This window comes from Phyllobates terribilis, unplaced genomic scaffold (assembly GCF_046119375.1).
Source record: "Phyllobates terribilis strain yellow unplaced genomic scaffold, ASM4611937v1 Scaffold_1__5_contigs__length_1240528914, whole genome shotgun sequence".
NCBI classification, from domain to species: Eukaryota; Metazoa; Chordata; class Amphibia; order Anura; family Dendrobatidae; genus Phyllobates; species Phyllobates terribilis.
The window spans coordinates 1035644503-1035671027 of NW_027362761.1; the positions used below are offsets into that span (position 1 = coordinate 1035644503).

General features: G+C 42.1%; 1 protein-coding gene and 1 long non-coding RNA gene across 3 annotated transcripts in view; one reads left to right on the plus strand and one right to left on the minus strand.

The window, feature by feature from the left end:
- The window catches only part of GUCY1B1 (guanylate cyclase 1 soluble subunit beta 1), a 113466-nt gene extending 92756 nt beyond the window's left edge, over positions 1 to 20710 (minus strand). The window contains exons 1-2 of the mRNA XM_073644957.1: positions 20553 to 20710; positions 2938 to 3011 (exon numbers count right to left, since the gene is read on the minus strand). Of these exons, the coding sequence (XP_073501058.1) occupies positions 2938 to 3011; positions 20553 to 20555 (77 nt within the window). The 5' untranslated portion in view covers positions 20556 to 20710. The remainder of the gene's footprint in view (positions 1 to 2937; positions 3012 to 20552) is intronic.
- LOC141157549 (uncharacterized) lies at positions 20698 to 25111 on the plus strand. 2 transcript variants are annotated; one of them, XR_012247815.1, is made up of 3 exons: positions 20709 to 20925; positions 23992 to 24147; positions 24657 to 25111. It is a non-coding gene; the product is annotated as an uncharacterized lncRNA (long non-coding RNA). The 2 variants fall into 2 exon arrangements; XR_012247814.1 differs by lacking the exon at positions 24657 to 25111 and having other exon boundaries at positions 20698 to 20925; positions 23992 to 24387.
- Positions 25112 to 26525: the final 1414 nt, after the last annotated feature.

Sequence of the window (26525 nt, forward strand, 5' to 3'; positions counted from 1 at the left end):
GTAAAAAAATATTTTAGTGGATAAAATGTATTCTTTTTGTTTTCACATCTAAACGTTATAAAGTTTTGTGAATCACCTATAGGTTAAAAATGTTCAGTACACCTCTAACAGAATTCCTTGGGGGTTCTAGTTTCCAAAATGGGGTCATTTATGGGGGGTTTCTGCCGTTTTTGCATGTTAAGAGTTCTGCAAATGAGACATGGTATCTGCAATCTATTTCAAATTTACACTCCAAATATCAAATGGCGCTTTTTCCCTTTCGTGCCCTGCTATGTGTTCAAGCAGAAAGGCATCCAAAAATCAAATAGGGCACTTTCCTTTCCGAGCCCTGCCATGTACAAGTTTTTGACCACATATGGGGTATCACCCGTTTGGGAGAAATTAAGTAACAAATGATGGGGTCTGTTTTCTCCTATAGTCCATTGTGAAAATTACAAATTTGGGGCTAAAACACCATTTTAGAGGAAAAAACATAATTTTCATTTTCACATCCATATTTAAAAAGTTCTATGAAGCACCTATGGGTTCAACATGCTCAAAACACACCTAGCTGATTTCCTTTATGGGTCTTGTTTCCAAAATGGGGTCACTTGTGGGGGAGTTCTGCTGTTTTGATACCTCAGGGGCTCTGCAAATAAATCATGGTGTCTCCAATCTATTTATTCCAGCCAAATTTACACTCTAAATATCGAATGGTGCGTCTACCCTTCTGAGCCCTGCTGTGTGTCTAAGCAGAGCTTTTTGACTGGATGTGGGGTATCGCCGCGCTCAGAAGAAAGTGCGTAAAAAACTGTGTGGTCCACTTTTACGTGTTACCTGTTTCAAAAGTGAAACATTTGGGGCTAAAGAAACATTGACATGAAAAAACTGTTTTCAATATGCCTGCCTAATGTTATCAAATTCTGTGTAGTACATGTGCATTCAAAATACTCACTATGCTCTTGGATAGAATCTCTGAAGGATGTAGTTTCTAAAATGGGGTCAATTGTGGATGGTTTCTGCAGTTTGGGTGCCTTATAGGCCCTGCAAATGCAACATGGCATCCGCAGTCTATTTGAGCCGAATTTGTGTTCCAAAATTCCTTCCCTTCCGAGCACTGCCATTTGTCCAAACAGAGGTTTCTGACCACATTTTTGGTACAACCATGCTCAGAATTACCTGGGTAATAAACTGTGAGGGCAATTATCTCATGCTGTCACTGATAAAAATGAAATATTTGGGCCTAAAGCATCATTTTAGAGGCAAAATAATTTTTATTTTTTCATTCTACTTTGCATGAATTCCTGTGTAGCTCCTGAAGGGTTAACAAATTTTCTGACAGCAGTTTTGAAGTGTGTCAGGGGTGTGGTTTTTAAAATGTTATCACATTTCTGGATAATATATAGGCCTAATATATAGGCCCCTCAAAGTCCACTTAAAGGGAACCTGGCATGTGAAAAAACACTATTAATCTGCAGAGAAGTACGGCTGCGCAGGAGCGCGATGCTGGGGACATTGTGTGAATGACGTAGGACCCGTCATCCACACGAAGCAAGAAGGAGGACGGCATCACAACAAGAGAGGAGGCACCGGACCAAGACCAGTGACATCCATAAGACAGGTTCCCTTTAAAGAACAAAGAATTTTAAAAACAATCAATTTGCTAAATTGTCAATAGGTGCATATTAAAAGTGGATTACCCGCCTCTTTAAATGGGCCTTAAAAGGGTTTCTCAATCTGTATTACCTAACCAGAGCACTTCTAATAAACTCATGATTACTAGGTATTTGACAGCTGCATTTCTGCTCAGATTCAAACAAATGCATCAAGGTTGATTGGACGGCGCTTCACAGAATAGATGGACAATGACCCAAATCATGCTGTTAAATAGACCCGGGAGTTTTTTAGGTAAAGAAGTTGAATATTCTGTAATGCCCAAGTCAATAACCAGATCTCAACCCCATCGAGTATGCATTTCATGTGCTTAAGACAACACTTAAAGGGAATCTATCAGGTCCCCCATGCTCTCCAACCCAGCAGCATCCACATACATATGACTAAATTCCCTGCCTAACCAGCCCTGTATAATATTATTCAGTTTAAATAATGTTTAAAAAAGCAATTATAAGGTCCGCTTTTCCTATGCTAATTAGGACTTTGACTATCCGATGGGGCATTAGTTTCCCCAGACTAGTCTGCCCTTTTCCCATGTTATCACGACCCTGTGGGCATGATAACATAATTTGCAAAAGCCTTCGTCATCGCCAGCTCATGCAAATCTTGCGTGCTGCTCATTTCAGCAGCGTCACTACGCCTCTTTAGCCGGGTGTACGCTGCAGTAAAGCCCTAGCAAACTCATCATAAAGGAGGAAACCCAGCGTTCTTTGCCTGCAAAAAATTCTTCACAAAGTATTAAAAATTAACATTTTATTTATGATAAAATTAATTTGTCCAATTACTTTAGAGCCCCTGAAATGAGTAAACTTTGTAGAAAAATGGTTTCAATTAAACCTGAAAGTCTACACTTAAATTGCATCTCAGTTGTTTCATTTTAAATAAAAAAATAGTGGCATTCAGAGCCTAAATCACAGCGATTCGGCCATTGTCTAAATATTTCTGGACCTAACCGTACAAATGTAGCTATGGATGGTAAAATAGGATTAACTTTAGGGCCATTACAACATAAGTAATGTGATTGATCTAACTTTTTAAGTTGATTAGTTCCATATTCAAAATACAATTTGGTGTTTAAGTGTTTTAAAGTAACTTCAGTTAGCCTGTATTCCTGTGGGAAACTACCGATAACCTATCATGCATGACATGTTGTGCCAATTGATAACACTACCTCTGCTATATTAACAATCAACAGATATGTTAATTATTTTTGAAGCAAGAAAAACATTACAAAATATGGATAGTAGATATAAAGAAGATCCTGTGAATGACTTAACGACTTACTTGATATCTTCCCATACTTCTTCCCCATAGTTCCTTATCACCAGTAGCTCTAAGGCATGGTTGACAAAGCCATACTATAAATGAGAAAAGAAAGAAATTTAAAATGATACATTATTAAACATGAAGAGTGAGTACACAATCTTAATTACAGGAGGTACACGTTCTACTAATGAGAAGTTCACCCTCTGCTAACAATAAGTATACTCTCTACTAACAAGAACTACACCCTCTACTAACAATAAGTATACCCTCTACAGAAGTTTACCATCTGCAAACAAGAAGTGCACTTCCTACTATCATCAAGTGCACCTTCTACTAACAAGTACAACCCTCTCCTAACAAGAAGTACACCCTCTATTAAGAAGAAGTACACCCTCTGCTAACAACAAGTACACCCTCTGCTAACAACAAGTACATCCTCCACTAACATGAGGTACATTTTCTATTAACAAGAAGTACACCCTCGACTAACAAGCTGTATGCCTGCCGCTAAAAAGAAGTATACGCTCTAATAACAAGAGTTACTCTTTCTATTAACAAAAAGTACATTCTCTAGTTACAAAAAGTACACGTTTTAACAAAAAGTACACCTCTGCTAACAAGAAGTACACCTTCTCCTAAAAAAGAGGTCTCACCATTTACTAACAAGAAGTACTTCGTCCACTAACAGGAGATACACGTTCTACTAACAAAGTACATCCTTTACTAACAGGAGGGACACTTTGTAGTAATAAGAAGTACACCATTTATTAACAAAAAGTCCACCATCTGCTAACAAGAAGTACATCTTCACCTAACAAAAAGCACACCTTCAACTAACAGGAAGTACACCCTCTACTAGTATGAAGAACACCCTCTGCTAAATAGAAACACACCCGCTGCTAACAATAAGAACACCCTCTACTAACAAGAAGTGTGCCCTCTAACAACTAGAAGTACACCCTTTGTTAACACCAAGTACATTCTTTGGTAAAAAGATGTACAACTTCTACTAACAAGAAGTAAATCTTCACCTAACAGAAAATACACATTCTATTAGTAAGAAGAACACCCTCTGCTAAATACAAGTACACACGCTACTAACAATAAGAACACCCTCTACTAACAAGAAGTGTACCCTCTAACAACAGGAAGGTATCCTCTAATAACAAGAAATACACCGTCTGCTTAATAGAAGTATACCTGCTGCTGAATATATTTACAGCCTCTGCTAACTAAAAGTACACCCTCTATTAACAAAAGTACACCCTCTATTAACAAAAGTACACACTCTGCTAACAAGAAATACAATCTTTACTAACAAGAAGTATATCCTCTAATAATATTAGGAACACTATGTACTAGCAAAAGTTCAATCCATTATTTACAAGAACTACACCCTCTGATAACAATAAGCACACTTTCTCCTAACAAGAAGTACACTGTCTACTTACAATAAGATAATATAAGAAAAAAACAACTTGAGAAAATATCCTGCAGTAAATAAATAAATAAATAGCAATAGTGCATGAAAATACCATAGGGTACTTGCATAACAGGGCCTTAGCCTTTTTCACATGTATGTGTTACCCGCACGCCGCTAGGTTCAGATAGGGGCGAGACAGGTTACATGAATTCTTTGGAATCGTGGGGAAACCGTTACTCAGGGCGACCATAGACCATGTGCTGCAGCTTCTCTCAGGCACACAGCGGTATTGACCCTCAGGCACAGACACGTACTTTTCTTCACTTGCTGACCAGACACACTTGACAAGAGTACTGATAAACGGTAGAACAGTAGCATTTAATAAAAAGCCGCACAACCAGTGCAAGTTAAGTCCTATGAGCAACAGGCTCCAGTGACAAACAGTACAGTTTCCTTAGCAGCACAGCAATTCACAGTCTTCCCAATAGTACAGGACAGCACAGTTCTAATGCAAAGGCACATTAGCGAACACAGCATTCTTTACAGCACAGTGAGATGGAGGAGGGGGGGGTTGCTGGGGGAGATGATCCCTGTGACACCATTTCTTCCAGTCCTTATCTTTCTGCCTGACAATACTCTGCACTGTTAGTTCAGGAACGCTACCTGACCTGTGCTTAACTTCACTCCTGACTTGAATCCTTTTTTTCCTTTACTTGCAGGGGCGCTTCTGTGAGATATAGAACACACACACCACATTTCTCTGTGGCTTCAGCCAGACAGTAAACAACTTTCCTCACAATTCCCCTGGGGCTCTGCTAAAACACTCCCCTTCTCCTGTGACTGTGTTAACCCTTCTAGTCACTGGATGCTTCTGGAGCACAACACTTCCCGCCTCAAGTGCTTGTGTTATTTCTAATAGTTGCTGAATGCTTTTAAAGCAACAGCACTACTTCTGCATGTCACATATGCTATTTGACATATGATAACGTTTGAATACTAAAGGTTAGGATCATCTCAAATAGGGTCACCGTGACGTGGTGAGATGGCTTTTACGTTTTTTTTTTATCAAAATTATGTTAACGAAGTATCCTATGTTATTTTCATGCACTATTGCTATTTATTTACTTACTGCAGGGTATTTTCTCACTTTGTATTTATCTTGTCTGTTTAGCTGCCAGTGTGAACATGCACTTACATGTTGTATGCATACCAACTTATATCCCAGTTCATTTCTTTAGGTTTTTGCAACAATAAGTACACCTTCTAACAAGAACACGCTCTCCTAAATTGAAATACACACTATGTTAACAATAAGAACACCATCTACTAACAAGAAGTATGCCCTCTCCTAACAAGAAGTACATCCACTATTAACAGAAGTTTATATTTTCTACTAAAAAGTACACTTTCTACTAAATGGTGGTATATTTTCTATGCTAACAAAATAATCCCCTAAAAATATACAATATTTATTAGATATATTTAAAAATGCCCTTTGCAAAAAGTAAATCAACAAAGACAAATAACAACAAAACGATAAAAGAAAAAATTCCCATATATTATATCCAACCTAAATGAAAATTGAGAGCAGCAATCATCCCACATTCAGGACTAGTGCCCTAAAGTATGATGCTGATAAGGATATCTTATGCGTAACTGGATTTATCTTTAGGCTGTTTGCCTGCCTATGCTACAGAGGTTGGCACCCTAACAGATGAAGAGCAAAATAGCGCCCCCTCTCAACAGTGGCTATCCCTAATGTTCTCTAATAAACGGTGGGGAGGGGGTATTATACCACTAAATGGGCCAAGCAAAACAAGGGTCAGCTCCAAAAAATGGAGATATCTCATCAGCAACCTCATAACATTAAGGGATATTATTTCCTACCAGTATTTACAAAAATATCTGTACAATAATATATAGGAAAATTTCACATGTGCCCATAGTTTGAAAAGGTCCACATATAAAACTATAGAATCAATTTATACCTTAAAAAATGGAAAACCTATACAACAGCAAACATATGCCAAATTAACACGTATCAGTCCTCATGATGCCTTCAATGATATCCATATAGAGTGCTTTCTACATAATATGGCCTCCTGATGAACCTACATCCTAAAGGGGAAATGAGTTGAGGCATTTTCATGTGGACTAAAGGATTAATCCTCTGGGATATATCGAATGTTGTAAATCTTTTACAGTGCACCCTCAACAAATAAGGAGTACATCCTCAGCTAATAGGAAGTACACCTTCTGCTTAGAAGAAGTACACCCTATACTAACAAGAAATGCTTCCTCCACTAACAGGAGATATACTTTCTACAAACAAGAAGTTCATCCTGTACTAACAAGTAACACACCCTCTGCTAAGAAAGTACACCCTCTGATAACAAGAGATACACGTTCTACTAACAAGAAGTACATTCTCTACTAACAAGAAGTACACCTTTTAAAAGTACACCCTCTGCTAACATGAAGTACACCCTCTAGTGCACTCTCTACTAATAAAAATTACTGCCACTACTAATAAGAAGTACACCCTCTGATAACAAGAAGTATATCCTCTACTAACAAGAGGTACACTTTCTACTAACAATAATAATAATCTTTATATAGCGCCAACATATTCCACAGCACTTTACATACATTATCATCACTGTCCCCATTGGGACTCCCAATCTAAATTCCCTATCAGTGTGTCTTTGGTGTGTGGAAGGAAACAGGAGAACCAAGAGGAAACCCACACAAACACAGGGAGAACATACAAACTCCTTGCAGATGTTGTCCTTCGTGGGATTTGAACCCAGGACCCCAGCGCTACAGGGCTGCAGTGCTAAACACTGAGCCACCGTGCTGCCGTACACACTCTACTAATAGGTAATATACTTTCTACTAATAAGAAATACACCCTTTGCTAACAAGTAGTGCACCCTCTAGTAAGAAGAAGTACACATTCTACTAACAAGTAACACACCTTATACTAACAAAAAGTACACTCTTTACTAACCATAAATACATCCTCTACTAACAAGAGGAACACTTTGTACTAACAAGAAGTACATCGTACACTAATGAAAATGAACTTTCTACTGAAAAGAAGTACACGCCAACTAAAAAAAGGTACAGTTTCTATTAACAAAAAGTACACCCTCTACTAGCAAGAAGTATATCTTCCACTAACAAGAGGGAGCTATACTTTCTACTAACAAGTAGATCCTCTACAAATAGGAGAAACACTTTGTACCAATAAGAAGTTCACCCTAACTAATAAAGAGTACCCCCTCTGCTATCAAGAAGCACACTTCCTAACAAGAAGTACACTCTCTACTAACAAGAAGTGCACCCTTTACTCATAAGTGCACCCTCTACTAACATGAAGTGCAATCTTTACTACCAAGTACACCCTCTACAAAAAGTATGCATTCTACTAACAATAAACACACCCTCTAGTAACAAGAACACCCCCTGCTAAATAGAAGCACACACTCTGCTAACAATGAGAACAGCAACAAGAAGTATGCCCTCTGCTAACAAGAAATAAATTTATGGCTAAAAGGAGTAATACTTTATACTAAGAAGAAGTACTCCTAGCACACCTTCTCCTAACAAGAAGTAAATTGTCTACTAACAAAAAGTGCACTTGCTACTAACAAGTGCATTCTTTACTAACAAGAAATACACTCTCTACAAAAATAGTGCACATTCTTCTAACAATAAGTACACTCCATGCTAAATATAAGTACACCCTCTACTAACAAGAACACCCTCTGCTAAATAAAAGTATGCCCTCTACTGACAAGAAGAGCATCCACTGCTAAAGGGAGTTATACTTTCTACTAAGAAATAGTACACTTTTTACTAATTGGTTGTATATTTTCTACTATGAAGAAGTACACCCTCTGGTAGCAAGAAATACACCCACAACAAATAAAAAGTACATCCACTGCACCTTCTCCTAACAAGAAGCATACCCTCTCCGAACAAGAAGTACAACATCTGTTAACAAGAAGTACACTGTCTGCTAAAAAGGAGTACACTACTAACAAGAAGTGCAACCTCCACTAACAGGAAGTATACTTGCTACTACCAATAGTTACACCCCTACTAACAGGAGGTACACTTTTTACTAACAAGAAGTACACCCTCTATTAACAAGCAGTGTAGCATCGGCGTCTCTGCCCGCTGACAGGCAGAGACTCCGTCCCCCTTACCGCCGCGCTCCTGGCCCGGTGTCTTCCGGCTCTCCTGCCGCTGCTGCCGGCGCGCGTAGCTTCCCAGGCACTGTGCTTAGGGCACGCGAGCGCGCTCCCTCCCTCTTAAAGGGGTCGCGCGCGCCGTCCTAAGGAGTCCCCGGCCAATGGCCGGAGGACTTCTTATATAAAAGGCACCTCCTCCAAAATGGAGGTACCCGTGCAAGGTTGTAGATCTGTGTCTAAACTCTGCTTCAGCCCTCAGGTCCCGCTGCTAGTCTACCAGTCCAGTCCGCCAGCCTGACTACCAGTCCAGTCCGCCAGCCTGACTACCAGTCCAGTCCGCCAGCCTGACTACCAGTCCAGTCTGCCAGCCTGACTACCAGTCCAGTCCGCCAGCCTGACTACCTGTCTCCGCCAGCCAAGTACACTCTCCAGCCTGACGGTCTGCCTACCCGGAGAAAGTACCAGTTACCCGCCGTGCCTATCAGCCAGCCTACCTGGAGGCTCCTGCCAGTTACCCGTGGTGTCTGCCAGTCCATCTACCTGGATCACCCATCAGCCTGCCTGCCGTGCTCATCTGCTGTACCGGTCAGTCCCTGCCTTCTGACCCGTAGGAGTCACCTGCTCTCATACAAGGACTGGCCCAGAGTAGCACCTGGTCCCTCTGCTCGGTCCTTCCCTGGTTCACAGAGTCGATTGAGCCGCCGTGCGACCTTGGTCAGTCCGAGTTGATACCTAGTTACGCCCCTCTGGTCCCTCCTTGCACCGTAGCACAGAGGTTCCACCACCCGGATCCGTAACAAGCAGTACATGCTCTGCTAAAAAGAAGTACACCCTCTACTAACAAGAAGCATAACTTTTAACAAGAAATACAACCTTTGCTAACATGAAGTACTAGTAGTAAGAAAAGTGTACCCCCAAGAAGTACACCGTCTGCTAAAAAGGAGTACACTACTAACAAGAAGTGCAACCTCCACTAACAGGAAGTATACTTGCTACTACCAATAATTACACCTCTACTAACAGGAGGTACACTTTTTACTAACAAGAAGTACACCCTCTACTAACAAGCAGTACATGCTCTGCTAAAAAGAAGTACACCCTCTACTAACAAGAAGCATAACTTTTAACAAGAAATACACCCTTTGCTAACATGAAGTACTAGTAGTAAGAAAAGTGTACCCCCTGCTAACAAAAAGTACACCCTCTACTAACAGATGGTATAATTTCTGATTACATAAAGTACAGTACAGACCAAAAGTTTGGACACACCTTCTCATTTAAAGATTTTTCTGTATTTTCATGAGTTTGAAAATTGTACATTCACACTGAAGGCATCAAAACTATGAATTAACACATGTGGAATTATATACTTAACAAAAAAGTGTGAAACAACTGAAAATATGTCTTATATTCTAGGTTCTTCAAAGTAGCCACCTTTTGCTTTGATGACTGCTTTGCACACTCTTTGCATTCTCTCGATGAGCTTCAAGAGGTAGTCACCGGAAATGGTTTTCACTTCACAGGTGTGCCCTGTCAGGTTTAATAAGTGGGATTTCTTGCCTTATAAATGGGGTTGGGACCATCAGTTATGTTGTGCAGAAGTAAGGTGGATACACAGCTGATAGTCTTACTGAATAGACTGTTAGAATTTGTATTATGGCAAGAAAAAAGCAGCTGAGTAAAGAAAAACGAGTGGCCATCATTACTTCAAGAAATGAAGGTCAGTCAGTCCGAAAAATTGGGCAAACTTTGAATGTGTCCCCAAGTGCAGTTGCAAAAACCATCAAGCGCTACAAAGAAACTGGCTCACATGAGGACTGCCCCAGGAAAGGAAGACCAAGAGTCACCTCTGCTTCTGAGGATAAATTTATCCGAGTCACCAGCCTCAGAAATCGCAGGTTAACAGCAGCTCAGATTAGAGACCAGGTCATTGCCACACAGAGTTCTAGCAGCAGACACATCTCTTCAACAACTGTTAAGAGGAGACTTTGTGCAGCAGGCCTTCATGGTAAAATAGCTGCTAGGAAACCACTGCTAAGGACAGACAACAAGCAGAAGAGACTTGTTTAGGCTAAAGAACACAAGGAATGGACATTAGACCAGTGGAAATCTGTGCTTTGGTCTGATGAGTCCAAATTTGAGATCTTTGGTTCCAACCCCCGTGTCTTTGTGCGACGCAGAAAAGGTGAACGGATGGACTCTACATGCCTGGTTCCCACCGTGAAGCATGGAGGAGGAGGAGTGATGGTGTGGGGGTGCTTTGCTGGTGACACTGTTGCGTCATGCTATTCCATCCGGTTTGCGTTTAGTTGGACCATCATTTATTTTTCAACAGGACAATGACTGTGTAAGGGCTATTTGACCAAGAAGGAGAGTGATGGGGTGCTACGCCAGATGACCTGGCCTCCACAGTCACCAGACCTGAACCCAATCGAGATGGTTTGGGGTGAGCTGGACCGCAGAGTGTGCAAAGCAGTCATCAAAGCAAAAGGTGGCTACTTTGAAGAACCTAGAATATAAGACATATTTTCAGTTGTTTCACACTTTTTTGTTAAGTATATAATTCCACATGTGTTAATTCATAGTTTTGATGCCTTCAGTGTGAATGTACAATTTTCAAAGTCATGAAAATACAGAAAAATCTTTAAATGAGAAAGTGTGTCCAAACTTTTGGTCTGTACTGTACATCTCCTATTAACAGGAAGTACATCCTCTAACAAGGAGTATACCCTCTGCTAACAAGGAGAACACCTTCCACTAACAAGTGCATTTTCTACTAACAAGAAGAACACCCTCTACAAAAAAGGACACATTCTACTAACAAGTAAATAATCTACTAACAAGAAGTGTAACCCTCTAATACCAAGAAGTACATCCTTTAATAACAAGATGTACACCTTCTACTAATAAGAAGTACATACTGTAACAAGAAGAACACTTTCTACTAACAGGAGGTACACCTTCTACTAACAAGACATAAACTTTTTACTAGGAAGACATACACCCTATGCTAATAAGAAATATACCTTCTGCTTGAAAGTTGTTCACCATCTACTATGAAGTGCACCCTCTGATAAATAGAAGTACACACGCTGCTAACAATAAGAACACCCTCTACTAACAAGAAGTACATCCCCTGCTAACAAGAAATTCACCTTCTACTAACAAGGCGTACACATGTCCAACAAGAAGCACACCCAATACTAACGGGAGGGAGGTACAAGTTCTACTAACAAGAAGTATGCACTGCTAACAGGAAGTACAGCTACTAACAGGATGTACACCTTGTACTAACAAGAAGTACTCCCTCTCTTAAAAAGTACACCCTTTGTTAACTAGAAATACACCCTTTGCCAACAAAAAGTACATCTTTATGCTAACAAGAAATACACACCCTCTACGACCTCTATTAGCAAGAAGTACGCCCCCTGGTGGCATGAAATACCTTTTATATTAACAAGATCTACACTTTCTACAAAGAAGATTTACTAAGAAGAAGTACAATCTCTGTTAACAAGAAGTACAAACTGCTATCAAAAAGTACCCCTTTTAGTAACAGGAGGTACCCCACCTTCTGCGAACAAGTGCACCCTGGATTAATAAAACTCAGTATGCATATACTGTAGGCTTCAACTAAGGAAGTTGTCCCAAAAGTAAAACCTGTCATGTATTCTATAAGGTTCTGATCATAGATAGGATCCCCAGTGATCACGAGAAGTGATGTCCCCAAGTTCCCTGTGTAAATAGAACACTGGTCACTTCTGCTCTATTCATACCTTATGGGAGATAGCCAAGTACAAGACTTTGAATATCACTGTTTTGATTCTTCTTGTACCAGTGCTTAACTCACAGATATCCAATGTTCATGGTTTGTGAAATTATGTTGCTTACCCATTATATTTTATAAAAAATTCTTATTAGCACTCTAGATATTCAGGTTCAGTGCTGGGTCTGATCCATCAATCTCTTCTCATCTTGTACACTGTATTGGATATTGTACTTTACAGAACCAGACACAGGGCCTGAATGAGTGCTCGTATCCATTGTATTGTTTACCAGGCCCATCACTATCCATTTGGCAGTCTGGTCCTGCAGCTCAGTTCAGTTGAATGAGACTGAGTTCTAGAGTTCTGTACTAATACAGTCATGGCCAAAAGTTTTGAGAATGACACCAAAATTATATTTTCACATGATCTGCTGGCCTCTGGTTTTTATTAGTGTTTGTCTGATGTTTATATCACATACAGAAATATAATTCCAATCATATTATGAGTACCAATAGGTTATATGGACAGTTAGAATGAGTTAATGCAGCAAGTCAATATTTGCAGTGTTGCCCCTTCTTCTTCAAGACCTCTGTAATGCTCCCTGGCATGCTCTCAATCAACTTTTGGACCAAATCCTGACTGATAGCAGTCCATTCTTGCATAATCAATGCTTGCATTTTGCCAGAATTTGTTGGTTTTTGTTTGTCCACCCGTCTCTTGATGATTGACCACAAGTTCTCAATGGGATTAAGATCTGGGGAGTTTCCAGGCCATGGACCCAAAATCTCTATGTTTTGTTCCATGAGCCATTTAGTTATCACCTTTGCTTTATGGCAAGGTGCTCCATCATGCTGGAAAAGGCATTGTTGGGTGCCAAACTGCTCTTGGACGGTTGGGAGAAGTTGCTCTTGGAGGACATTCTGGTACTATTCTTTATTCATGGCTGTGTTTTTAGGCAAGACTGTGAGTGAGCCGATTCCCTTGGCTGAGAAGCAACCCCACACATGAATGGTTTCAGGATGCTTTACAGTTGGCATGAGACAAGACTGGTGGTAGCGCTCACCTCTTCTTCTCCGAATAAGCTGTTTTCCAGATGTCCCAAACAATCGAAAAGGGGATTCATCAGAGAAAATGACTTTGCCCCAGTCCTCAGCAGTCCACTCCCTGTACCTTTTGCAGAATATCAGTCGGTCCCTGATGTTTATTCTGGAGAGAAGTGGCTTCTTTGCTGCCCTCCTTGAAACCAGCCCTTGCTCAAAGAGTCTCCGCCTCACAGTGCGTGCAGAAGCACTCACACCAGCCTGCTGCCATTCCTGAGCAAGCTCAGCACTGCTGGTAGTCCGATCCCGCAGCTGAAACAGTTTTAAGATACGGTCCTGGCGCTTGCTGGACTTTCTTGGGCGCCCTGGAGCCTTTTTGACAACAATGGAAGCTCTCTCCTTGAAGTTCTTGATGATGCGATAGATTGTTGACTGAGGTGCAATCTTTGTAGCTGCGATACTCTTCCCTGTTAGGCCATTTTTGTGCAGTGCAATGATGGCTGCACATGTTTCTTTAGAGATAACCATGGTTAACTGAAGAGAAACAATGATACCAAGAACCAGCCTCCTTTTAAAGTGTCCAGTGATGTCATTCTTACTTAATCATGACTGATTGATCGCCAGCCCTGTCCTCATCAACACCCACACCTGTGTTAATGGATCAATCACTAAAACGATGTTAGCTGCTCCTTTTAAGGCAGGACTGCAATGATGTTGAAATGTGTTTTGGGGGTTAAAGTTCATTTTCTGGGCAAATATTGACTTTTCAAGTACAGTAATTGCTGTTAAGCTGATCACTCTTTGACATTCAGGAGTATATGCAAATTGCCATTACAAAAAATGAAGCAGTAAACTTTGGAAAAATTACTATTTGTCTCATTCTCAATACTTTTGGCCATGACTGTAGATACAGCTTCTCCAAAATGCTCTGCGCCTGGTAAACAATGGAGGGGCACGGTGCTCAAGCTGCTTCAGTAAGCAGGTCGTGCAGAGTAGCAGGAGTTGTACCCCACCAATCTGATACTAAGAATATGCCATTCAATTTAAAGTCCTGAAAAACCCTTTAAAGGCCTTAGTTAGACGTGTTTTTAGTGCTACTGATTGATATTGAGTGACAGCTGGAGTCAAGAAGATTGCATTTTACTCAATATAAACTTTTAGCTTAGTATTTAAGATCAATTAACCACAAAATATCTCCACGTAGCCCAGGTCTAAATCTTAATTGTGATTGCATACCTCCCAACTTTTACAGAACAGAAAGAGAGGCAAATCATGCTGTGTGCGTGGCAAATTTTGGCCACGACCCTAGCCACACACAAGTCACACCCAATTACAATTTCTTTCTTCCCTGGCAGGTGGAGCTGTCAGTGGCGGCGGTGGCAGTGAGGGACATTCAGAAGACAACCGAGACTGCAGGGGCTAGTCCCAAATCGGGGACTGTCCTGCTGTATCTAGGACAGCTGGGACTAGAAATGAGCGATCGATTCACAGGACTCCGGTCCAGTGTCCAGGTCACTCCGGCGGCTGGACGGGAGTTCTGCTAATCTCTTATCTTCCGCTGTCCCCGTCGCAGCTTTTGATTAGCCAGGGCTGGCTAAACATCGTTCGTACATCATGCTCATCTCAAGTTGGGACTTATGCTTTTTTTTCTTGTTCATTCATTCATACATAGTTATAGCAGCCATAACTTTCTCATTTTTATGTAAAAATCACTATATGACTTCTTGTTTTTTGTATCTGTAAGGCCTTGTTCACACATTGGGTAAATACTGTGTTTTTTGTTTTCGGCAGGTGTCCTCACCAAACTATGCAATAACAATCTTCTCTGGCTATTGCATTTTTGTTGCATTTTTTATGCCTTTTCCTCCTTATTTAGTGCAGATTTGAGGCAGCGTTTTTTATGTAGTAAAGAACAGTTTTTATTGTGCATTTGAAAAAAATACCAAAAATACCAAAGCTTTACTGTAACATAAACGTTGCTTCAAATCTGTTCCAAAAATACATCAACTAAGGGGAAAATACATTAAAGAAATGCATCAAACAGGCAATAATTACAGACAACTTTTATTGTGTGGTGTGGATACCTGTAGAGAACGTGCAGAAAAAAGGCAGTAGAAAAAACATAGTAGTAATGCTAAGTGTGAACACGGTCTCAGTGTTACATTTTCATTATATTTTTATGTGTTTAATTAAGAAAAAAAATCAATCAAGCCACATTTTTATGCCATTACTGATCAACATTAATAATCCGATCACTGTGGTGTAAGTGTTGTTACAATTAGAGGGACACCAAATATCTCTGTTATTTGATGTTTTGTAAGGTTTATAATTTTTAAAAAAGCAAAACATTTTCATGACATCACAAACATGTCATTACTACCATGAAATTCAGCTTTTTCCTCCTGAAAACCATACACAAAGTACCAAAAATATATCTGCTTAATATAAAATATTAAAACTTTATCCACTATAAGTTTACATTAAAAATCTATAACTCTGCCCTTCATCTCACCTAACAGTCCTACTTCACCAACCTGATCTCCTCACTATCCAACAACCCAAAAAAACTCTTCGACACCTTTCACTCCCTCCTCAGTCCTAAAGCGCAGGCCCCTATCTACTTCACAGAAAAAATAAAGAACATCCATCAGGAAATAAGCTCCCAGTCACCAAGTGCCGTGTGTCCCATCCCTCCCCACATCTCCTCTGGATCACTCTCCACATTTGACCCAGTTACAGAAGAAGAAGTCTCCAGGCTCCTCTCTTCGTCTCATCCCACTATATGCACCACTGACCCTATCCCCTCACATCTACTCCAGTCTCTTTCTTCAGTCGTCACTACTCACCTAACTAAAATCTTCAACCTCTCCTTCTCTTCTGGTATCTTCCCCTCCTCCTTCAAACACTCCATCATTAATCCATTTTTAAAAAAGCCCTCTCTTGACCCTTTCTGCACAAACAACTACAGACAAGTCTCCAATTTCCCCTTCATCTGTAAACTCTTGGAGCACCTGGTCTACTCCCGCCTTACCCATTAGCTCTCCATTCACTCTCTTCTAGACCCATCACAGTCTAGCTTCCGCCCCCTACATTCTACAGAAACTGCACTCATCAAAGTAACCAATGACCTTCTGACAGCAAAACGTAATGGTGACTATTCTCTGCTCATTCTTCTTGACCTATCTGCAGCTTTCGACACTGTTGACCACCATATCCTACTTTCTATGCTCCACTCAATCGGCATAAAGGACACTGCTCTCTCCTGGTTCTCCTCCTACCTATCTGACCGCTCTTTCAGTGTATCCATTCTCTGGCTCCACTTCTTCCCCCCTTCATCTCACTATTGGGGTTCCTCAGGGTTCAGTCCTTGGCCCTCTTCTCTTCTCTCTCTACATGGCCCCAATTGGACAGATCATCAGCAAATTTGGCTTTCAGTACCATCATTATGCTGATGACACACAACTATACACTTCATCCACTGACCTTAGCCCCACTGTACTACAGAACACCAGTTACTGTCAGGCTACAGTTTCCAACATCATGTCCGCTCTCTATCTGAAACTCAACCTTTCCAAAACTGAACTTCTTCTGCTCCCGCCGTCTACTCACCTCCCTAAATCCGACATCTCCCTCTCCATGTGTGGAACCACAATAACACCGAGCCAGCAGGCGCGTTGTCTGGGCATTGTATTTGAAACCAATCTTTCCTTCACCTTCCATATACAATCTCTTGCCCGCTCTTGTCGCTTGCACCTGAAGAACATCTCTAGAATCTGCCCCTTTCTCACCTTGGAAACAACAAAAACCCTCACTGTTGACCTAATCCACTCCCGCCTTGACTACTGTAACTCTCTATTAATTGGCCTCCCCCTCACTCGACTTTCCCCTCTCCTGTCCATCTTTAATACAGCAGCCAGGGTCATCTACCTGGCTAATCGTTACTCGGACGCCTCCGCTCTGTGCCAGTCATTGAAATGACTGCCCATACATTATAGGATCCAATTTAAATTGCTTGTTCTCACCCACAAGACTCTCCACAGAGCGGCACCCCCTCCATCTCCTCCCTCATTTCTGTTTATCGGCCTATCCGTTCTCTACACTCTGCAAGCGACATTCGACTAACATTCGCACTAATCCGTACCTCCCACTCCCGGCTCGAAGACGTCTCCCGATCTGCACCTATTCTTTGGAATGCTCTACCCCAAGAAATTAGGATAAATGACAACTTACACAGTTTTAGGCGCTCCCTAAAAACACATCTGTTTAGGGTGGCCTTTCACTTTCCCTAATCGAAGTCCTTTTATATTTTTATAGCCCATTCATTATTTCTCCAAACATACAGTACAGACCAAAAGTTTGGACACACCTTCTCATTTAAAGATTTTTCTGTATTTTCATGACTTTGAAAATTGTACATTCATACTGAAGGCATCAAAACTACGAATTAACACATGTGGAATTATATACATAACAAAAAAGTGTGAAACAACTGAAAATATGTCTTATATTCTAGGTTCTTCAAAGTAGCCACCTTTTGCTTTGATGACGGCTTTGCACATTCTGGGCATTCTCTTGATGAGCTTCAAGAGGTAGTCACTGGAAATGGTCTTCCAACAATCTTGAAGGAGTTCCCAGAGATGCTTAGCACTTGTTGGCCCTTTTGCCTTCACTCTGCGGTCCAGCTCACCCCAAACCATCTGGATTGGGTTCAGGTCTGGTAACTGTGAAGGCCAGGTCATCTGGCGTAGTACCCCATCACTCTCCTTCTTGGTCAAATAGCCCTTACACAGCCTGGAGGTGTGTTTGGGGTCATTGTCCTGCTGAAAAATAATTGATGGTCCAACAAAACGCAAACCGGATGGAATAGCATGCCGCTGCAAGATGCTGTGGTAGCCATGCTGGTTCAATATGCCTTCAATTTTGAATAAATCCCCAACAGTGTCACCAGCAAAGCACCCCCACACCTTCACACCTTCTCCTCCATGCTTCACGGTGGGAACCAGGCATGTAGAGTCCATCCGTTCACCTTTTCTGCGTCGCACAAAGACACGGTGGTTGGAAACAAAGATCTCAAATTTGGACTCATCAGACCAAAGCACAGATTTCCACTGGTCTAATGTCCATTCCTTGTGTTCTTTAGCCCAAACAAGTCTCTTCTGCTTGTTTCCTGTCCTTAGCAGTGGTTTCCTAGCAGCTATTTTACCATGAAGGCCTGCTGCACAAATCTCTTCATAACAGTTGTTGTACAGATGTATCTGCTGCAAGAACTCTTTGTGGCATTGACCTGGTCTCTAATCTGAGCTGCTGTTAACCTGCGATTTCTGAGGCTGGTGACTCGGATAAACTTATCCTCAGAAGCAGAGGTGACTCTTGGTCTTCCTTTCCTGGGGCGGTCCTCATGTGAGTCAATTTCTTTGTAGCGCTTGATGGTTTTTGCAACTGCACTTGGGGACACTTTCAAAGTTTGCCCAATTTTTCGGACTGACTGACCTTCATTTCTTAAAGTAATGATGGCCACTCGTTTTTCTTTACTTAGCTGCTTTTTTCTTGCCATAATACAAATTCTAACAGTCTATTCAGTAGGACTATCAGCTGTGTATCCACCTGACTTCTGCACAACATAACTGATGGTCCCAACCCCATTTATAAGGCAAGAAATCCCACTTATTAAACTTGACAGGGCACACCTGTGAAGTGAAAACCATTTCCGGTGACTACCTCTTGAAGCTCATCAAGAGAATGCCAAGAGTGTGCAAAGCAGTCATCAAAGCAAAAGGTGGCTACTTTGAAGAACCTAGAATATAAGACATATTTTCAGTTGTTTCACACTTTTTTGTTTAGTATATAATTCCACATGTGTTAATTCATAGTTTTGATGCCTTCAGTGTGAATGTACAATTTTCAAAGTCATGAAAATACAGAAAAATCTTTAAATGAGGTGTGTCCAAACTTTTGGTCTGTTCTGTATACTGCTTATCTGTATTTGATCTGTATATGCAGCTGTGAATGAACTCTTGATCTGAGGTTTTTGCTGTATTTAGATTTCAGTGAGATCTTACGTCCCAATACAACAACAGGCTGCCATGCTACTTTTCACATCGCGCTGCTGACTTTTGCGCGATGTATCGCTTAACGCACTCAATTAGTCCATAAACTCTTTCTTCATTTTTCTGGTGAAATAATAGCATGTATTCTATATTCCATCTGTGAGAAACAACTGTATATCACACTTGCTCAGTGCAGCCATTCACTTCAGTCATTCCTATATTAATATTAGTCTATTTAATAATATTTGATACATCATTATATATTCTATCCTCAGAAAAATAAATAAATTAAAAAAAAAGAACTACATTAATGTAAGCATGAAAGGACCAATATCATAGTTGTAGCTGTAGACACAAAGACTCGGCAGCTTATGTTAAAACATTATAATAATTTTACAAAATTTACTCCACAAATAAGTGACCTTGTAATTCCTAAAGCTAAAAAAATCTGTGTCATTTAAGTAAAACATATACGGTATTATGACTTGTTACTAGTGAACATGACGCATTTTAATCCAAGGCCTTCTCCAACATGACAGCGAATGTAGAGGCTGACGGGAACGGTCGCTACAATGGCCTCGTATTTACATTTTGGTCACGTCACAGGCATTTCTCACACAGTTCTTCTCCGTGTACATCAGCAGCTGCCATGTTACGTCTAATTGTTCAATTCATTTGGCAGGAAAATAATTCCAGAGAACGATGTTCTGCAGTTCTGAGCAGAGCATCTACGTATATTGTACATAGCCAAAAATACTGATATTTTACAGCGGAAAAAAATGTAATAACACAACAAAAACAATGAGCTCATTCAGGAATGCGGTGTCCTGACACAACAATACAGGATAATAATGGCAATAATTGCTGTGCAATGTGTTCCAATGCAGGAAAAACAGGATGTGCTGCACAAGATCATGGAGAACCATCCACCCACACTGCTGTGCACTGATTCCAGATGAGCTAAGACACTGACCTGTGTGTGTGGTGAGGCATGGCACAACACTGCAATCATACAGGCACTAAACTAATGGCTGTATATACACACACATATATATATATATAATATATATATATATATATATATATATATATATATATATATATATATGGTACTAGTGAGGACTGTCAGCATCTCCCTATAAATACAGAGCACCTACCATTCTGCCAGTGCTTTTCCTTTCCCCCTTTGAAGAAGAAGATGGGCTACAAAGAGTTACTTAGTGACAGACAGCCTCTGCAGCTCTAATGAAGCTGGGTGCAGCAGCAACACCGAGTCCACGCGAGGCCCCGCCCACTGGCGCTAAACAGCTGGCAGCAGCCAATAGCAGCTGAGCTCCAGCACTGAGCAGAAGATGCCTGTCAGCCAGGCTGTGCGGTGACACAGGGGAAGGAGCCATCCTCTGCTCCTCTTGTTGCTGCAGCAACGACAAAGTCACAGTCAAGACTCCGCTAGCCATGTCTCACTGCTGCACTGTGGGAAAGAGATGGTTAAAGCCATTCCCACAAGTGTGATACACGAGAACTAACACGGTCAGTATGAAGTGACACAAGGTAATAGGTAACACAAGTGCTGTAAGCCATGGTGTGCTGATGTGTGATGGTGGGAGGAACATGGCTGCTAGATGGCGGAGCAGCTGTATGACTGGGATATTAGGGTCTGTAGAGACTTCTCTAGTCACAGTATATACAGTGCATCATGGAGAAAGAACAGATCTGCAAAGTCTCTGTGAGGCTCCTTCACATGTCCTGCGGCATCGGGGGTTATTAACAGATGGCACACATACCCATTATATATATGCGCTGTTCACATGTCAGTTTTGATGACAAGGACCAATACAAATCTATGGGTGCGTGGAAAAACACAAACAGCAGTGGATGGCATCAGTGTACAGTCCGTGTACAGTCCGTGTGCCATCCGTGTACAATCCGTGTGGTATCCATGTACAGTCTGTGTACAGTCCGTGTGCTATCCATGTACAGTCTGTGTACAGTCCGTGTGCCATCCATGTACAGTCAGTGTGCCATCAGTGTACAGTTCATGTGCCATCCGTGTACAGTCCGTGTGCCATCCGTGTACAGTCCGCGTGCCATCCGTGTACAGTCAGTGTGCCATCCGTGTACAGTCTGTGTACAGTCCGTGTGCCATCCGTGTACAGTCTGTGTACAGTCCGTGTGCTATCCATGTACAGTCTGTGTACAGTCCGTGTGCCATCCATGTACAGTCAGTGTGCCATCAGTGTACAGTTCATGTGCCATCCGTGTACAGTCCGTGTGCCATCCGTGTACAGTCCGCGTGCCATCCGTGTACAGTCAGTGTGCCATCCGTGTACAGTCTGTGTACAGTCCGTGTGCCATCCGTGTACAGTCTGTGTACAGTCCGTGTGCCATCCATGTACAGTCAGTGTTCCATCAGTGTACAGTCCGTGTGCCATCCATGTACAGTCTGTGTACAGTCCGTATGCTATCCATGTACAGTCTGTGTACAGTCCGTGTGCCATCCATGTACAGTCAGTGTGCCATCAGTGTACAGTCCGTGTACAGTCTGTGTACAGTCTGTGTGCCATCCATGTACAGTCAGTGTGCCATCAGTGTACAGTCCGTGTGCCATCCATGTACAGTCTGTGTACAGTCCGTGTGCTATCCATGTACAGTCTGTGTACAGTCCGTGTGCCATCCATGTACAGTCAGTGTGCCATCAGTGTACAGTCCGTGTGCCATCCATGTACAGTCTGTGTACAGTCCGTGTGCTATCCATGTACAGTCTGTGTACAGTCCGTGTGCCATCCATGTACAGTCAGTGTGCCATCAGTATACAGTCCGTGTGCCATCCATGTACAGTCTGTGTACAGTCCGTGTGCTATCCATGTACAGTCTGTGTACAGTCTGTGTGCCACCCATGTACAGTCAGTGTGCCATCAGTGTACAGTCCGTGTACAGTCTGTGTACAGTCCGTGTGCCATCCATGTACAGTCAGTGTGCCATCAGTGTACAGTCCGTGTGCCATCCATGTACAGTCAGTGTGCCATCAGTGTACAGTTCATGTGCCATCCGTGTACAGTCCGTGTGCCATCCATGTACAGTCAGTGTGCCATCAGTGTACAGTCTGTGTGCCATCTGTGTACTATCAGTGTGCAGTCAGTGTGCCATCCATGTACACTCTGTGTGTCATCCATGTACAGTCCGCGTGCTATTCGTGTACAGTTCATGTTTAACATTGCAAAGTAAAGGAGAAGCTTTGTAATTTGTTTATTTCTTTATCCATCTGGGAATAACACTGATGACACTCTGATGGTAAAATCGGACACACAGATAATACACAAATAGTGAAAACTGACACACTGACGACACACTGATGGAAAACACTGATGACACAGGTACCGGTGTTTCACTTACGTGTTTTATACAGACGTGTGCAGTCCCTAGTGTGCTTTCACACGGCATTTTCCCCTACATTCAGTGGCCGCGTTGAAGCTTAGTTCAGAGTCACCCACCAAAGAGGATGTATGTGCTGATGGCGCCATTGGCTATATTGAGGCAGACAGAGTTTGTGTGCTCTTTCGTGAATAATTTTCAGCCATATGCACCTATTGGAGACTTAAGCCAAGACTTAGTCTGCTACGTATAGCTTTCCACCTCCAGTAAGCGTATATGGCGAAAAATGATGCATAACAGAGCCCATATTTACTCTCTCTCCACCATTATAGTCAACTAGATGGTGGCCCGATTCTAACGCATTGGGTATTCTAGAATATGTATGCGGCCGACCGGGCGCAACTAATCAGCGAAGCAGTGTTTAAATGGGTTGTGCACTACTTTAAATTAACCCCCCAATGTATCCCCCCGGGGCCCCTAATGAATTTTGTAATTACGTCATGTTGTCAATACTGCTTGTGACAATATCGCTGACCACGCACAGCCAGTACGTAATTCCCACGGCTGCAGCCGGCTCTTGCTTCCGCTTACATCACGACTATTTGCGGCTGTTGCCAGGGGTCTCCTGTTCCGCGTACCACGGTGAATGAAACGTGACAGAAGTACGTCACACTGTGACTGACAGAACGTGTTCACTGAACATGACAGAAGTACATCACACTCTGACTGACCGTGTTTAGTAAATGTGACTGAACTATGTCGCACTGTGACTGACAGAACGTATTCATTAAACGTGACAGAAGTACATCACACACTGTGACTGACAAAACATGTTCAGTACGTCATGGGCTGTTGGTGAGTCACATGACCACATGGGCGGAGTCAGCCCTGCTATCTCCCGACTTGTTCTGAAATCCTGCTTCGCTGATTGGCCGCGGCCGGACCAATCAGCGACGCGGGATTTCCTGGACAGACAGACGGGATAAGCCGATTATATAGTAGATGGCCCAGACGGTGCATACGCCCAAATCGCATTTTGCGGGGGTTCAGACATAACCCTCAATGAAGCCACCGAACATGGGAAAGAACGCAGTGTGAAAGGGCCCTTAGTGCATACAATGAAATTAGTAAACAATTTCATTTTTTGGAGTGTACATTTGGAGGTCAGGGATGACCATACTGACTAAGTTTTCTTCTCATCTGTCTACTGTTTTTTTCAATTAGAGCTGGATCACCACATTTGGATCCTTCAGACAGAACCTGAAAATCCATCTCTTCAAGAAAACTTACAACCTGCAATGACCAATCTGCCACCTCAGCACCAACAGAGCTACTGCAACCTCCCAACCTACTGTCTCCTTCCCCATCATCCTGTAGAATGTAAGCCTGTAAGGGAAAGGTCCTCTTCCCTCTGTACCAGTCTATCATTGTTAGTTTGTTTACTGTAAGTGATATCTGTAATTTGTATGTAACCCCTTCGCATGTACAGCACCATGGAATCAATGGTGCTATATACAGTTGAAGCCAGAAGTTTACATTCACTATATAAAAAGACACATGTGCATGTTTTTCTCAATACCTGACATGAAATCAGAATAAACCTTTCTCGTTTTAGGTCAATTAGTATTACCATAGTTTTTAATACTTGCCAAATGCCAGAATAATGAGAGACAGAGAATGTTTTAATGCATTTTTATGACTTACTGCAAAGTCAAAAGTTTACATACACTAAGATTACTATGCCTTCCAACAATTCTGGACTGCCCATATGATGGTGTCATGTGTTTGGAAGCTTCTGATAGTTTTTTATGACAACATCTGAGTTAATTAGAGACACACCTGTGGATGTATTTTAATGCGCACCTGAAACACACTGCTTCTTTGTGTAGCATCATGGGAAAGTCTAATGAAATCAGCCAAGATATCAGGAAGAGAATTGTGGACTTGCACAAGTCTGGCTCATCCTTGGGTACAATTTCAAGATACCTGAAGGTGCCTCGTTCATACAATTATATGCAAGTACAAACAAGATGGGAATGTCAAGCCATCATACCGCTCAGGAAGGAGACGGAAGGACCGCAGAGTGAAGGCAAAAGGGCCAACAAGTGCTAAGCATCTCTGGGAACTCCTTCAAGATTGTTGGAAGACCATTTCCGGTGACTACCTCTTGAAGCTCATCAAGAGAATGCCAAGAGTGCGCAAAGCAGTCATCAAAGCAAAAGGTGGCTACTTTGAAGAACCTAGAATATAAGACATATTTTCAGTTGTTTCACACGTTTTTGTTAAGTTATATAATTCCACATGTGTTAATTCATAGTTTTGATGCCTTCAGTGTGAATGTACAATTTTCATAGTCATGAAAATACAGAAAAATCTTTAAATGAGAAGGTGTGTCCAAACTTTTGGTCTGTACTGTACCTAACAGTGCCTAAGAACAGCTTAAAGGAACTGACTTTCCAGCAAAAGTCATGTCTGAACTTCCAGGCTGTAGAATCTTGGCATTCTCAGCAAGATTCCACAACCCTAAACAGCAGTTCTTCCGGGCAAAACGCGAGATCTCACACTTTTAACTAGAACAATAGGGATTAGTTTTATAAACAAGTCCCTCTATCTATTATCAGTTGCTGCATTATGTAAAATATAAATTTTAACTCCGCACGCACTGCATGCAGATTATCAGTAAGGAGTCATGAATAGTGTTGAGCGAGCACTAAAATGCTCGGGTGCTCGAAGCTCGGGCCGAGCTCACCGTGATACTCGGGTACTCGACCCGAGCAACGAGCCCAATGTTAGTCTATGGGAGACCCGAGCATTTTTGTGGCGGCGGCACCCCCGGCAGTCAGTAGAAAGCCTAAAAAGTGCCCAAAACGATAGTGACAGTGCTCAAATAACATGGGGATCGCCCCAGGAAGCATTTCTGACCCCCAGGTCACTGCTGTCAACAGCGTGGTCAGAGGTATTAAGCCACTTTTACTGGCTCACAATAAAACGTTCAAAAACGAAACTGAAACTGCTTTCCTGTGAAATATGTTAAGGAACATCCTTTCCAGGGTAAAGACTTGTGTATAAGGTAAAATAAATAACCAGAAACAAAAATACTGCTGCACACCTTGGGCTATGTTCACAAGTAGCATTTTTTATGCGTTTTTGCACTTTTGTATTGCTTTCAACCGTGACAAATGCATTCACCGGGAAATGTAATTTTAACATTTTACAACCTTATCTGGCCATGTGCTGTGTGACACATGCATACAGTGCTGAAAAGACATGGGAACAAAATGGGGAAGACCCCTGGAAGCATCTCTGACACCCAGGTCACTGCCTAAAAATGTGCCCATCAGAAGTGATCCTTGCCGCATCAGAAGATGCAGACTTGCAACTATCCCCGTGCAAGTCCTTGTCCCAGGACAGTGTTCAATTGTACCTCCGCCATTCCTTGCAATGCAAGCGCAAGTATGCAGCCTGCCACCCGCCCACCCCCAGGCTGCAATACCATACTGCTTGCTTGCACTTGAAATTGGGCCTTTTAGGCATGTGGAGGCGGAATCTGGCCACCACATCATGGCTGCGTCAGCGGCCTGGTATCCATACTCAGTCCCCAGCCGCCCGGCGGCCAGGTGTCCACGCTTGGTCCCCAGCCGCCAGGGGGCGGCCAGGTGTCCATAATCGGTCCCCAGCCGTCCCGATTTGTCCCAGTGCGCCTTATACACAAGCGCGCATACCAAAACATTACCTGTGCCCTCCCCAGTGCATTTAGT